Source organism: Panicum virgatum, chromosome 8K (genome assembly GCF_016808335.1).
Source record: "Panicum virgatum strain AP13 chromosome 8K, P.virgatum_v5, whole genome shotgun sequence".
Taxonomy (NCBI): Eukaryota; Viridiplantae; Streptophyta; class Magnoliopsida; order Poales; family Poaceae; genus Panicum; species Panicum virgatum.
The window spans coordinates 9,397,931-9,409,756 of NC_053143.1; the positions used below are offsets into that span (position 1 = coordinate 9,397,931).

Genomic DNA, 11,826 nt, shown 5'->3' on the forward strand with positions numbered 1-11,826 from the left:
CGAGGAGGGGGCCGCCGCGGGGAGGCCCCAAGGCGTAGGGAGGGAGGTGCGGCCGCGGAGGCTTCAGCGCCAGCGGGGACGGGCGGCGGCGGTGAATGCAGGCGGCATGGCGGCGGGGCGGGCAGGAGGCGCGGCGACTGGGGAGAGGCACGAAAAATTTCGGCAGGCTGACGGCGTCCCGCTCGCTCGATCCGAAAATGTTTCCAAGTCCCGGCTCTGGAGATATTTATATAGAACAATTTGTAGGGGCGGACCGAGGCGTCACCCGCCCCTACAAATCGATTTCTAGGGGCGGGTGCGGGTGGGGGCCCGACCCGCCCCTACAAATGATTTTTCATTTATGGCTGAAAATTATAATAATGCAAATAAAATAGTAAAACAAATGAAAAAATTGTGAAAATTTTAGCATAGAGTTATCGTCACTTGTGTAACATATGAAAAATATCTAAATCATATTTCAGTGAATATATTGAATAGAAGTGTTGAAACAACAAAGTATAGCTATGTCATACTTATATCTCATATAACTTAAGGTAAACTTTGTGTTTTGAACACTCTTCAACACTAAACATGTTGAATTGTATTAATTATTTCTTTCACTTGTTCTACAGCTCGCTAATTGTCTATGGTAAAAATTTCACATTTTTTTGAAATGTTTTGCGGCTCTTTTTAAATTAAAAGAATTACTGGAATTATTTTAAAAATAATTTATAGGGGCGGACCGGGGCGTCACCCGCCCCTACAAATCGATTTCTAGGGGAGGGTGGGGGGCTGGCCCGCCCCTACAGATTGTTTTCAAAAAAATTCTGGTAATTATTTTAATGCAAAGAAATAGTAAAACACATGATAAAATAGTGAAATTTTTACCATAGCCATATTGTGACATGTGTGACACATGGAAAATATTAAAATCACATTGCAATGTACATAATGAATAAAAGTGTTGAAACAACAATATAGACATATGTCACACTACTATCCCATACCAAGGCTGACTTTGATTCAGAATCTCATAAACAATGATCTCAAAATCTAGTACAAAATTAGGCTAATGTTTGAACAATTGTATTATCATAAACATATTACAATCACTTTCGCACATTAATACATGAATGCACGATATATTTTAGCGGTAACAATTCTCGATTCACCATCTTTGCGCACCCAAGGCGTCTCATCTTTTCTGATGCCCACTTCTGTAATTTTAATCTTCTGTGGAAGGTCTGTGAAGAGGTTCACTTGATCACACTAATTGTATTCTTCCACATCATCGATTCCCTCAACTCCTATGATATCTTGTTTTCCAGGGATGACAACATGTTTTGTCTTCTTTGCGGGATCAGCTACGTAGAGTACCTGTGCGACTTGTGAAGCAAGTACCCATTGGTCATCTTTATATCCAATATTGTTGAGGTCTACAACCGTGAGTCCATATCCATCCACCTCAACACCTTTCGGATGTTTGACCCAACGACACCGAAAGACCGAGATTTGTATATTGGAACTATAGTGCACTTCCCATATATCTTCTATGACACCAAAATATGTTGTATTTTGTCTTGTTCTCTCATCTAAGGCTACAATACGAACACCACTGTTCTGGGACACGGTCTTCTTGTCCTTGACAGCAGTATAGAATAGATATCCATTAATATCGTACCCTTGCCATGATGTGACCTGGCTAGATGGACCCGCTGCTAATCTTTTGATTGTTTGTTCCTCCACGGACTCCCCATCTGGTAGATGCAGGTCCTTCAACCATGCAGTCAGTCGACGCTTGTGTTCTCTCATGATCCAATCAGCCGAGTGACCATTACTTTCTGCACGAATCATTCTCAAGTATTGATTGACTAAAGGTGTCATTATCGTGAGGTGCTGCAAGATGCTATAATGTGCTTGTTGCACACCATTGAAATCTTTGTCGATGAAGATTTTTCTCCCAACCGTGCCCACACCTTCCAACCTCCACAAAAAACGTGGAATTGGCAAACTAAGGGACACGTTATCCTTTAGGTAACCTAGGCAAGACTCGATGACTTCCTCGGTACTGTATCCCTCTATCACGGACCCCTCAGGATGAGCACGATTCAGTACGTATCGGTTGAGGACGGACATAAAACGCTCATACGTCCACATTTCATGAAGGTAAAGTGGACCAAGTGCCCGTATCTAGTCGACCATGTGAATCATTAGGTGTTCGGTTATGTCAAAAAACCTCGGAGGGAAGCACATCTCGAGCTGCGCCATAGTTTTTGCAATGAATTCTTTGAGATCCTGCAACTCGTCTTCATCTATCACCTTTTGTGAAATCCTATTGAAGAAGTAACACAACCAAGTGATTACCATCTTTACATACACTGGCTTGATTACTCTGATTGCAATCGGGAGGAACAACGTTAGCAACACATGACAATCATGACAGTTATCGCCGCATAGTGACAAATCTTTCATTGACACTAGTTTTCTTATGTTGGACGTGAAACGACTTGGGACTCTAATCCCTCTTAAGCTCTCGCACATTGCCTTCTTCTCATCACGTGTCAAGTTGTAGCTAGCTGGGGGAAGTTCGTATATACCATTCCCTTTCTCAATAGGGTGAAGATCTTTTCTTATCTTCATGGCTACCAAGTCTTGTCGGGACTTGTACGTATCCTTTGTTTTGGCAGATGTCTCCAGGAGGAGCCCAATTGTGTTACCAAACACATTCTTCTTGAGGTGCATACCATCAATTGCATGGCAGACCTCAAGATCTGCCCAATACGGCAAGTAGTTATAGAAGATGGACTGTTTCTTGAATGGTACGCCTTCGATAGGTGCCTTATCTCTCTTTCTCTTCTTCCCATCTTCCTTCTTCTTCCCATAAATGACCTGGACCTTTTGGACCATATTGAAAACATAATGCCCGTCTCATCGTTCTGGAGTAGAACGAAATTCAGGGTTTCCATCAAAATGATTATAGAACTTCTTACTTCAGTATCTATGCCCTTCAACCAAGAAGCGTCTGTATTCAAGGTAAACTACCTTCCGAGAACCCTCAAGGAAAGACGATACGGTGCCATCCACGCACACTGTGCATCCTGTCCTACCTTTGATCTGTCCTGACAGGACAAACAATGACTGATAATCATGGATGGTGATGAATATAATAGCTCTAAGATTAAAGGGCTGCCGTGCGAAACCATCATATATATCGATACCCTCCTTCCATAAAGTTTCCATCTCTTACATCAGAGGCTCAAGAAAAACATCTATATCGATGCCAAGATGCTTGGGGCCGTGTATAAGCACGGTTAATAAAAGATACTTCCTCTTCTGGCACAACCATGTAGGCAGGTTGTACATCGTCAGTATCACTGGCCATGTGCTGTGGGTGCTACTTCTTTCACCAAACGGATTCATTCCATCCGTACTCAGCGCGAACCAAACATTTCTTGGGTCATTCCCAAATTCCAGATAGTACTTGCCATCGAATTCCTTCCAATGCCGAGCATCAGCTGGATGTCGGAGTTTTCCGTCACCCTTTTTGCGCTTATTTGAATCCCACCATCGTATCAGCTCAACATCCTTTGGGTTCGAGAATAAACACCTAAGGAAATCAGAAACTGGGAGGTACCACATAACCATAGCGGGAATTCTGCTTTGCTTCTCAGAAATGCCTAAAGTAGTGTCATCTGGCTCAACGATGGCCTTCCCCTTATTCACATTGGTTGGATTTTGATTGTCATCACCATAGTATCCAGCATTGTTTTTGTACCAACTTGCGGAACATACATGGCATTTCTTTAGGTCTTTAAAAGTGTCCCCACGATACAATATACAATGATTAGGACACGCATGGATTCTTTTCACACCCATGGTGAACGGGCTAACAAGCTTATTTGCTCTGTATGTGTTGGCTGGCACTTTATTTGGCTTTGGAAGCAACCAAGCCAAGATACGCAGCAGATAATTGAAACTACCATCTGACCAACTATGCTTAGCCTTCAGAGTCAGCAGCTCAAGTATGAAACGAAGCACGGTCCAGTGTTTCGGGCATCCCTTCGAGCGGTCATAAATAAGTTCCTCAGCTGATTTTTTCACCGTCTCAAAGTTTGCTAACCCCCGGGCACTAGCAACCAATACCTCCGCTTTGGTGTGGCGCAACAACTGGCCGAGAAAATCACCGTCGTTAAGTTCATCATCACTACTATCACCATCCATGGGACAGTCGACGTCATCACCATGGGATCCACCAATACCACCACCACCATAATCAGCATCATCATCATTGTCGTCGACACCGTCATCATCTCCGCCACCGTAAAAATAAGAATGAACCAATCTGTTAAAATCCTCATCTTGTACGATTTCATCAAGTGGATTATCTGCCTGAGGTGGAGCATCCGTATCGCCATGTTTCTTCCAGACCGTGTAGTCCTTGACAAAACCTGTCACAATCACATGCGATCTGATTGTAGTTGAGTCGCTGAATACTCTCAAATTCTTGCAGTCATTGCATGGGCAATGCATCAGCTGTGTCTTCTCATTTCTTGCATGGTTCTCAGCAACTTGAATGAATTTGTTAAGCTCTCCACGAAAATAGGCGTCTGTCCTTTTTGCATGATACATCCACGTCATGTCCATCTTTGAACAGTAACAAATAATTAAATGGATTAAAACAAGCTACTATTCACAAAAATAATTAGAAAAAAATATAAATTCTTTCCTCCAAGTATAATAATCACAGATGACATTGAAGATAGATTAATCTGTAAGTGTACATATTGAAATAAACTAATTTTAATAGTACTAAATAAGAAAGTGAAAACCAAACCTATTATTGTAGCATAATATCTTGCGAATATTTTTTATCATGCATGTGTATAAAAATAGGGAAAGAAATCTTCTTCTCTCTCCTCCATAGATCTAGTGACTAATTTACTAAGGAATGAGGCTAAAACATGTAGATCCAATCTAAATGATTAGATAATCTTGTTCTCCCTCTAAAATAGCACAACTTCATCCAAAAGTTTGAGGCAAATGGTGTTTCAAAAGTCTAAACCACACCATGGAGATCTAGAGCTAAAAAGAGAGAAAGAGAGCTCCATTTGAGCCATAAATCCAACAAAAGAGTATAGGAATGACAAGGAATTGGCGTCAACTTACCTCCCAAAGCCTCAAATTTCAAGGAAATTAAGTTGAAAACCTTCCCCCCTCTTTTCTCATTTTTTTTGATCTTGGGGAGCTCCTCTCCCGACCAAACAATGGGAGGTCGAGAGGAGGAAAACACCCAGATTTTTATAGCCATTTTCAGGGGCGGCTCACCCCCCCAGCCGCCCCTGAAAATGAGATCATTTTTAGGGGCGGGTGGGGGGTGCCGCCCCTAAAAATAACATTTTCAGGGGCGGGTGGGGGGGGGGGGGGTTGAGCCGCCCCTGAAAATGTCACTTTTAGGGGCGGCTCAGTTGCTACAGTGTGCGCGACTATTTGTAGGAACGGGTGACTTTTTGGTCCGCTCCTAAAAAAATTCGAGGTGTTGCTACAAATCATTTTTGTAGTAGTGGATCCTACACTGTTGGCTTCTGGTGATGGACATGAGACACAGCCGTTGTTCTCCGTTGTTAGGTCAGTCTCAGTGGGCAGTATCATCGTACAGTTATCAAGACTGTAAACTAGATAACCGAGCCAGAAGAGTAATGTTATGGTGATGACACTCCTCTCATATTCTATGACACTCCTTCTCTCTCTTCTACCATGTTAGTAAATTTAATGCTCATAATACTTCCATTAAAATTGGCCTACGCGTCTGACCTCATCTGTGCGTGCCGACCGAGAGGGACGCTGGCCGCGCGGCAAACGTCTAGGATGCCACTGTGTCAACTCCCAGGAAGTGCTCCTACCCTTGAAGGATAGGAATATGGTCCTCTGCCGTCGTGCGCGGCGGCGGAGAGGGAAGGGAACTCCGTTCGTCGGCGGAGTGTACTGTACTGGAGCAGACTCCGAACGAACATCCTCTAGCCCCCCTTTAACTTCGCAAACTAGCTCTGGCCTGCAAACGCAAAACATCAGCATGAAGCCAGTTGTTGATGGTTAATTAGGTTAATGTCTCCGTCGTCATCCCTGTTACACGAGGTACACGTCTGTAGGCACGCGTCTAGACGTTGTCCAAAGTTTTGAGGAAAGTAATTAAAATGCTTCCGATCTTGCATCATGACACAATTAACAACTTAAAGCGCCAGTACACCAAAGAGACGGTGCTCCTAAAAAGGATCTTAAAGCACAAAAATAAAGGTAACGGGAATCTGAGTTATTATTGCGGTTCTTTGCAAGTGGCTACCCCGTCTTCAAAGGCACAGTCTCGGGTGAATGATTTCATGGTCAGTTATCAAAATTGAGAATTTCTCTCCCTCCCCTCTTCTCATAATTACCCTGCCATATCAGCAAATTTGCTGATGTGGCATAACATTTAATATCCATAAAACTCCTTGTCAAACCCCACGCTGAGACCGGCCTAGCAGCATCTAACAATTTTTAATAACCTTTTTTTAGAAAGGTGGAGCCATGATGGTTCCATATATCCTGGTGCCTATCTATTTTCACCATCAAAAAGTATATATTATATTATTCCTCTTGATGGTGGGTGACTTGGTAGACTTGTGACTCACCTGTATACTCATCCCGTATGGACCAATGACCAGTGAAGAGACCAGCACTTACCAGCAATAGATTGTAAAGGGTGACAATAGCGAAACGATCAGTACATTGATTTAATCGTCCATAGCCATGACAATTATTGGAGAGATGAGTAGCTGGCCTAATGCAAGACACATCTGTCCGGCAGAAGGACAATGATGACACATAGGCTATAGCACAATACAGTACTACTAGATATAAATGTGGGGCACGGGCTGGTGGGAACTGGGAACTGCAAGTACTCACCTAGAGCTAGCGATCAGCACGTACGCTCTTATCTACAAAGCACCACATGAGCAGCACGGAGTAGAATTAAGCACCCATTTTGCAACCCCGCGCCCTTCTTAATCTTGACATCGCTACTCTATCCCCTGGTCAAGGCGGCGGTGCTCGACGCCTTCGCGTCCAAGCTGGCGGCCGGAAATCCTGGCGGGCATGGTGAAGGAGGAGGTGTAGATGCTCCTGGGAGTGCCGGGAGAGATCACCAAGCTCGAGACGACGTTCGGCGACCTGAGCAGCATCTTGGCAGATGCCGAGAGGAGGCGCATCCGTGACTCGGCTGTGGAGCGGTGGGTGAGGGAGCTCAAGAATGTCATGTACGACGCTGATGATATCCTTGATCTCTGCCAGATCATGGAGGCCGGAGAAGATCCCTTGTCAGCAGCTGCTGCTCCAAAAACCACTTCAGGGTGCTGGGACATTCCGAAGATGTTCTTCTGCTTCCGCAACCCCGTCGTTGCACATGAGATAGGGAGGAAGATACAGGCAGTCAACCAGCGGTTAGTGGACCTTGAGAAGAGGAGCTCTCGCTTTGGATTCATTACCCAAGCCATCAATTTATCAGGTCATTATGCCAACAAAGCCAACGATCCTTCCTCTAACGGCAACCGCAACACTGGGCCGGCTTTCATTCAGTCCGACATTGTTGGAGAGAAAGTGGAGGAAAGTAAGAGGAAGCTCATCGACCTACTTATCAAGAAGGTGGGCCCTCATCAGGGATCAAGTGGAAGCAATAATAATGTAGCTGTTGCTGCGGCTATCACCGGTGCTGGTGGGATTGGTAAGACCACTCTTGCCAGGATGGCTTTCAACGATGCCATGTTGGTGGAAAGTTTCGACAAGACGGTTTGGTTGAGTATCAATAAGGAGGTCAACGAGATTGCTTTGCTTCGTAGAGCTATAGCTGCTTTTGGGGTGGATTATGGAGGCCTTGCAGAAGACAAGGCTATGCTGGAGCATGCATTGAAGCAAGTAGTCCGGCAAAAGAAATTTTTGTTGGTGATGGATGATGTGTGGAGCGATAAGGTGTGGAACGAGCTGCTTAGAGTAGCGCTCAATGATGGTGCTTCTGGCAGTCAAAGTTTTGGTGACCACAAGAAATAATGGAGTTGCCCGCATGATGAAAGCACAGTATCTCCACCGGGTTGACAAGCTAGAAACACAAGATGCTTGGGCTTTGCTAAAGAAGCAGGTCAGTGACTTCTAGTATTGCACTAATCGTTTTAGGTTGATTTGCATTCAATTGTGTGCCGCGTATCACAAGTTACACAGAAAAATTGAGGTCCTCTGGACTTAGAGTCATAGCGTTAATAGTAGTTGCATTGCAATAGCCTTTGTAGTAATTGTAGAAATTAAAGGTATAAATGTTACTGCTACAGCTTTCGTATAATGTTGTATTGAAATTTATCAACCGTGATAGTGGTGCCTAATATATAGCAGCTGTAATTTGATCCTGATAGCCATTCGTGATATCTATCAGGGCCGGAGCTACAACTTGTTCTCGGTTGTCAGCTGATAACAACGGATTTTAAAAAATATAGTGTAAAATACTATCTAAGTACTGTATCCAAGATTAACGACACCAGTAGAAAAAGATGTTGACATCGGTGAATCAGGAGTATGGCTTCACCCCTGATGTCTACTATAGTCTAACTTTATTATTTTAAACTTTTATTATCTTAGTATCTTATTATATACAAGTGACATGCAAGATGCGTTCGGCGTCTGAAATTTACGTGACTAGGCTATTCTAAATGGTTTTTATATGTTGGTATAAGAAACAAAGGTAGTCAGACTCAGACTGTGTATTTAGCGTCATTATGTGTGATAATCACCGGTAATGCTCTATCCTCTATTTATTAGCTTTGAGTCCAACACACTACAGTCGTAACCTAAGACCAGTCTCAGTGGGAGTTTCATGGACACAGATACTTAGACTGGAAACTAGGTAACCGTGCTAGATGAGTTTCATGATGATAAAACTCTTCTCACATCCCAAGAAACTACATCCTTCTCTTTCCTTGCCACGTCAATAAAATTAATGATATTTAATGTTATGAAACTCTCCATGAAACCAGACTGGCCCAAAAAAAACCCAACTAGCACATCTTATTTCTGACATTTCTCCGTCACATGTGCTGCTGCATTTTCTTTTCAACAGGTAGTATTGAATGAGAGTGACGAAGCCGACGTTGGTCGGTTAAAGGATGCCGGGATCAGAATCGTGGAAAGATGCGATGGCTTGCCATTAGCAGTTAAGGTGCTTGGAGGACTTTTGCTCAACACTAGTAGAACCAGAGATGCTTGGGTGGATGTCAGTAACCACGTGACATGGTCGATGGAAGGAATGGATGATGACATTAACAAAGCAGTCTATTTGAGCTATGAAGAATTGCCTTCACACTTGAAACAATGTTTTCTGTTCTGTTCCCTTTTCCCTAAAGATGAATTAATAAGAAGTGGAGTCATATCCCAGCTTTGGATCGCAGAAGGTTACATACAAAACAAACTGAGCTCAAAACCACCAGAAGATGTGGCGTTTGAGTACTACAAAGAATTGATTTCAAGGAACCTCTTAGAGCCAGTCAAAGGAAGCTATGATCACTCAGCATGCACCTTGCATGATGTTGTTCGGTCCTTTGCTCAGTATATAACAAAAGATGAAACAGTACTTATTAGTGAGGGGCAGGATATCAGGAGAACTATTGGTACTTCAAGACTCCGTCACCTATCGATCTCAAGCAGGCCAATAGAGTGGGATGCTTTGCAAAACCAAGCCTCGCTTCGAACTTTAATGTTATTTGGAAGCACCACAGTTGAGCCAAAGGATTTATAGAACAATATTGCTGGCCTAAGAGTACTATATCTATACAATGTATCTAGTTGAGCTGCCGGACTCTATATTTTGCCGTCTCAAACATTTAAGATGCTTGTGTCTTTATGGCTCAAGCATATCCACAATCCCCCAAGGCATAGGAGATCTAAAATTCCTACAAGCCCTTGACCTTTGTGGGTGCACAAATATTACTCAACTCCCTAACAGTATGTTAAAGCTGCGGAAACAAAGGTCACTCAACTTTAGACGTACGGCAATCACCTCAGTTCCTCGTGGCTTCGGAAAGCTAGAAGATTTGGTCTTCATGGGTGGGTTTCCATCACATTCCGATGGTAGCGCAGATGGCTGGTGCAGCTTAGAAGAACTCGGACCTCTGTCAAAGCTCAAACGACTGGATATAATAGCTCTGGAGAAGGCACCTTCTGGTTCTATGGCTGCTAAAGCGATGCTTAGCAGTAAACATCACTTGACAGTCCTAGATTTGATATTTACCAGCAGGCTCGGAGAGAATGGGGAGGTCGAAGATGACATCAGCAAGGAGGACCACATGAGAATAGAGGAGGTGTTAGCTAATCTCTGCCCTCCTACTTGCATAGAAGAACTAGATATCAAAGGCTACTTCGCACTTGGGCTGCCGTGGTGGATGAGAACCATGTCAGTCTTTGGAAGCTTAAGGCGGTTGCAGCTGGATGACTACGCATGCTGCACGCAACTGCCTAATGGATTGGGCCAGCTCCCTTTTCTTAATTATTTTTGGGTCCATCGTGCTCCGTCCGTCCAGTTTGTTAGGCATGATTTCCTCCACCCCTCCTTGGGTGGTGAATCGGATGGCCAGGAAGAGGCACCACTGCTAAAAGGAATAGAGAACAAAAGGAGGCATCCTCATCATATCTTGCATGGTGCTGGTGTTGCATTTGCCAAGCTGGTAGAACTTGGTTTTGTGGGCATGCCGGAATGGACAGAGTGGGAGTGGAAGCAGCACGTCCCAGCGATGCCTGCTCTACAGGAGCTTATGATCCGGAACTGTAAACTGCAACATCTTCCTGCAGGACTTGCACACCATGCTTGCCGGTTGAGAGATTTGGACCTGAGAAATGTCCAGCAGCTGATCTCTGTCGAGAATTTCCCTTCACTAGTTAACTTTTGGTCATATGACAACCCAAGGCTAGAGAGGATCAGCAACAACCCAAGCTTGCAATGGATTGAAGTTTGCAATTGCCGGGCACTAAAGGAATTGGACGGTTTGCCATCCCTCCGGAGCCTAGAGTGGTGGGATTGGGTTGCTGATGCACTCCCACAATACTTACGAGAGGCAAACTTAAAGAAGTTGCGTGTAGATTGCAGCCGAAGCTTGCTTAAACTGATCGCATTACAAGATGAATCCTCTGAGTGGGGAAAGATCAAGCACGTCATGCAACTAAAAGCATATGGGCATAAGACCGGAGAAGAGGAGGAATGGTACATCTACTATACCAAGGAGCCGTATTCCTTCGACGCGTACTTGGGCGAGTCCACAACAGGTGATTTCATCTTCGACCAACGCTGTGGTTTTATAGTTGTAAATCGCTGTAAGTCGCATAAAATGGATTCTTTCACCAAATCTGAATTCGTTTGTCTTCATTTTGCCCAGGAATAACACAGGAATGCAGAGAGTAGATGACAGGGAGAGGAAGCCGGATCCACCCGTGTGCTGTACAGTTTAGGCCTAGGGTTAAGTTTCTAGTCTAGGGTGCTAAATAATTTGTCCCATGGTGGTGCGGCCACAGCGGGACAGGGTCTTCTTCATCGTCCCCGGCATCATCATCAGGGATGGTGTCTCGACAGTGAAGCTTTTGCTCCTCCGAGGCGGGTCCGACGAGGTCTTCTTCGCAGCTCGGCCTATGAGGTCAATTTGTCTCTTTCAATTTGCACTCGGATGGGGACTTCTTGGTGCGAAAGGGGAACGAATCCTTTCTTCCCCCTGCTTTGCAAGCCTTTGCCAGGTTGCTGGCGTGGGCGGTGACGGTGGCCGCTGTGAGGCACTTCTGTCTTCTTTCCTT

The 11,826-nt window shown here is 44.3% G+C and overlaps 3 protein-coding genes across 3 annotated transcripts; 2 read left to right on the forward strand and 1 right to left on the reverse strand.

Annotated features, from left to right (window-relative positions):
• Positions 1-3,222: 3,222 nt before the first annotated feature.
• LOC120645409 lies at positions 3,223-4,617 on the reverse strand. The gene has a single exon (XM_039922194.1). It carries the CDS (start codon positions 4,615-4,617, stop codon positions 3,223-3,225), a length of 1,395 nt encoding a protein of 464 aa, XP_039778128.1.
• Positions 4,618-6,912: 2,295 nt separating this feature from the next.
• On the forward strand, positions 6,913-8,133 carry LOC120646138 (putative disease resistance protein RGA4). Its single transcript, XM_039922844.1, has one exon. The coding sequence runs from the start codon at positions 7,129-7,131 to the stop codon at positions 8,053-8,055; it is 927 nt and encodes a 308-aa protein (XP_039778778.1). The 5' UTR covers positions 6,913-7,128; the 3' UTR covers positions 8,056-8,133.
• LOC120645410 (putative disease resistance protein RGA3) lies at positions 8,069-11,443 on the forward strand. The gene is made up of 4 exons (XM_039922195.1): positions 8,069-8,143; positions 9,113-9,662; positions 9,898-11,307; positions 11,418-11,443. Exons 1-4 carry the CDS (start codon positions 8,069-8,071, stop codon positions 11,441-11,443), a joined length of 2,061 nt encoding a protein of 686 aa, XP_039778129.1.
• The last annotated feature ends 383 nt before the right edge of the window (positions 11,444-11,826 follow it).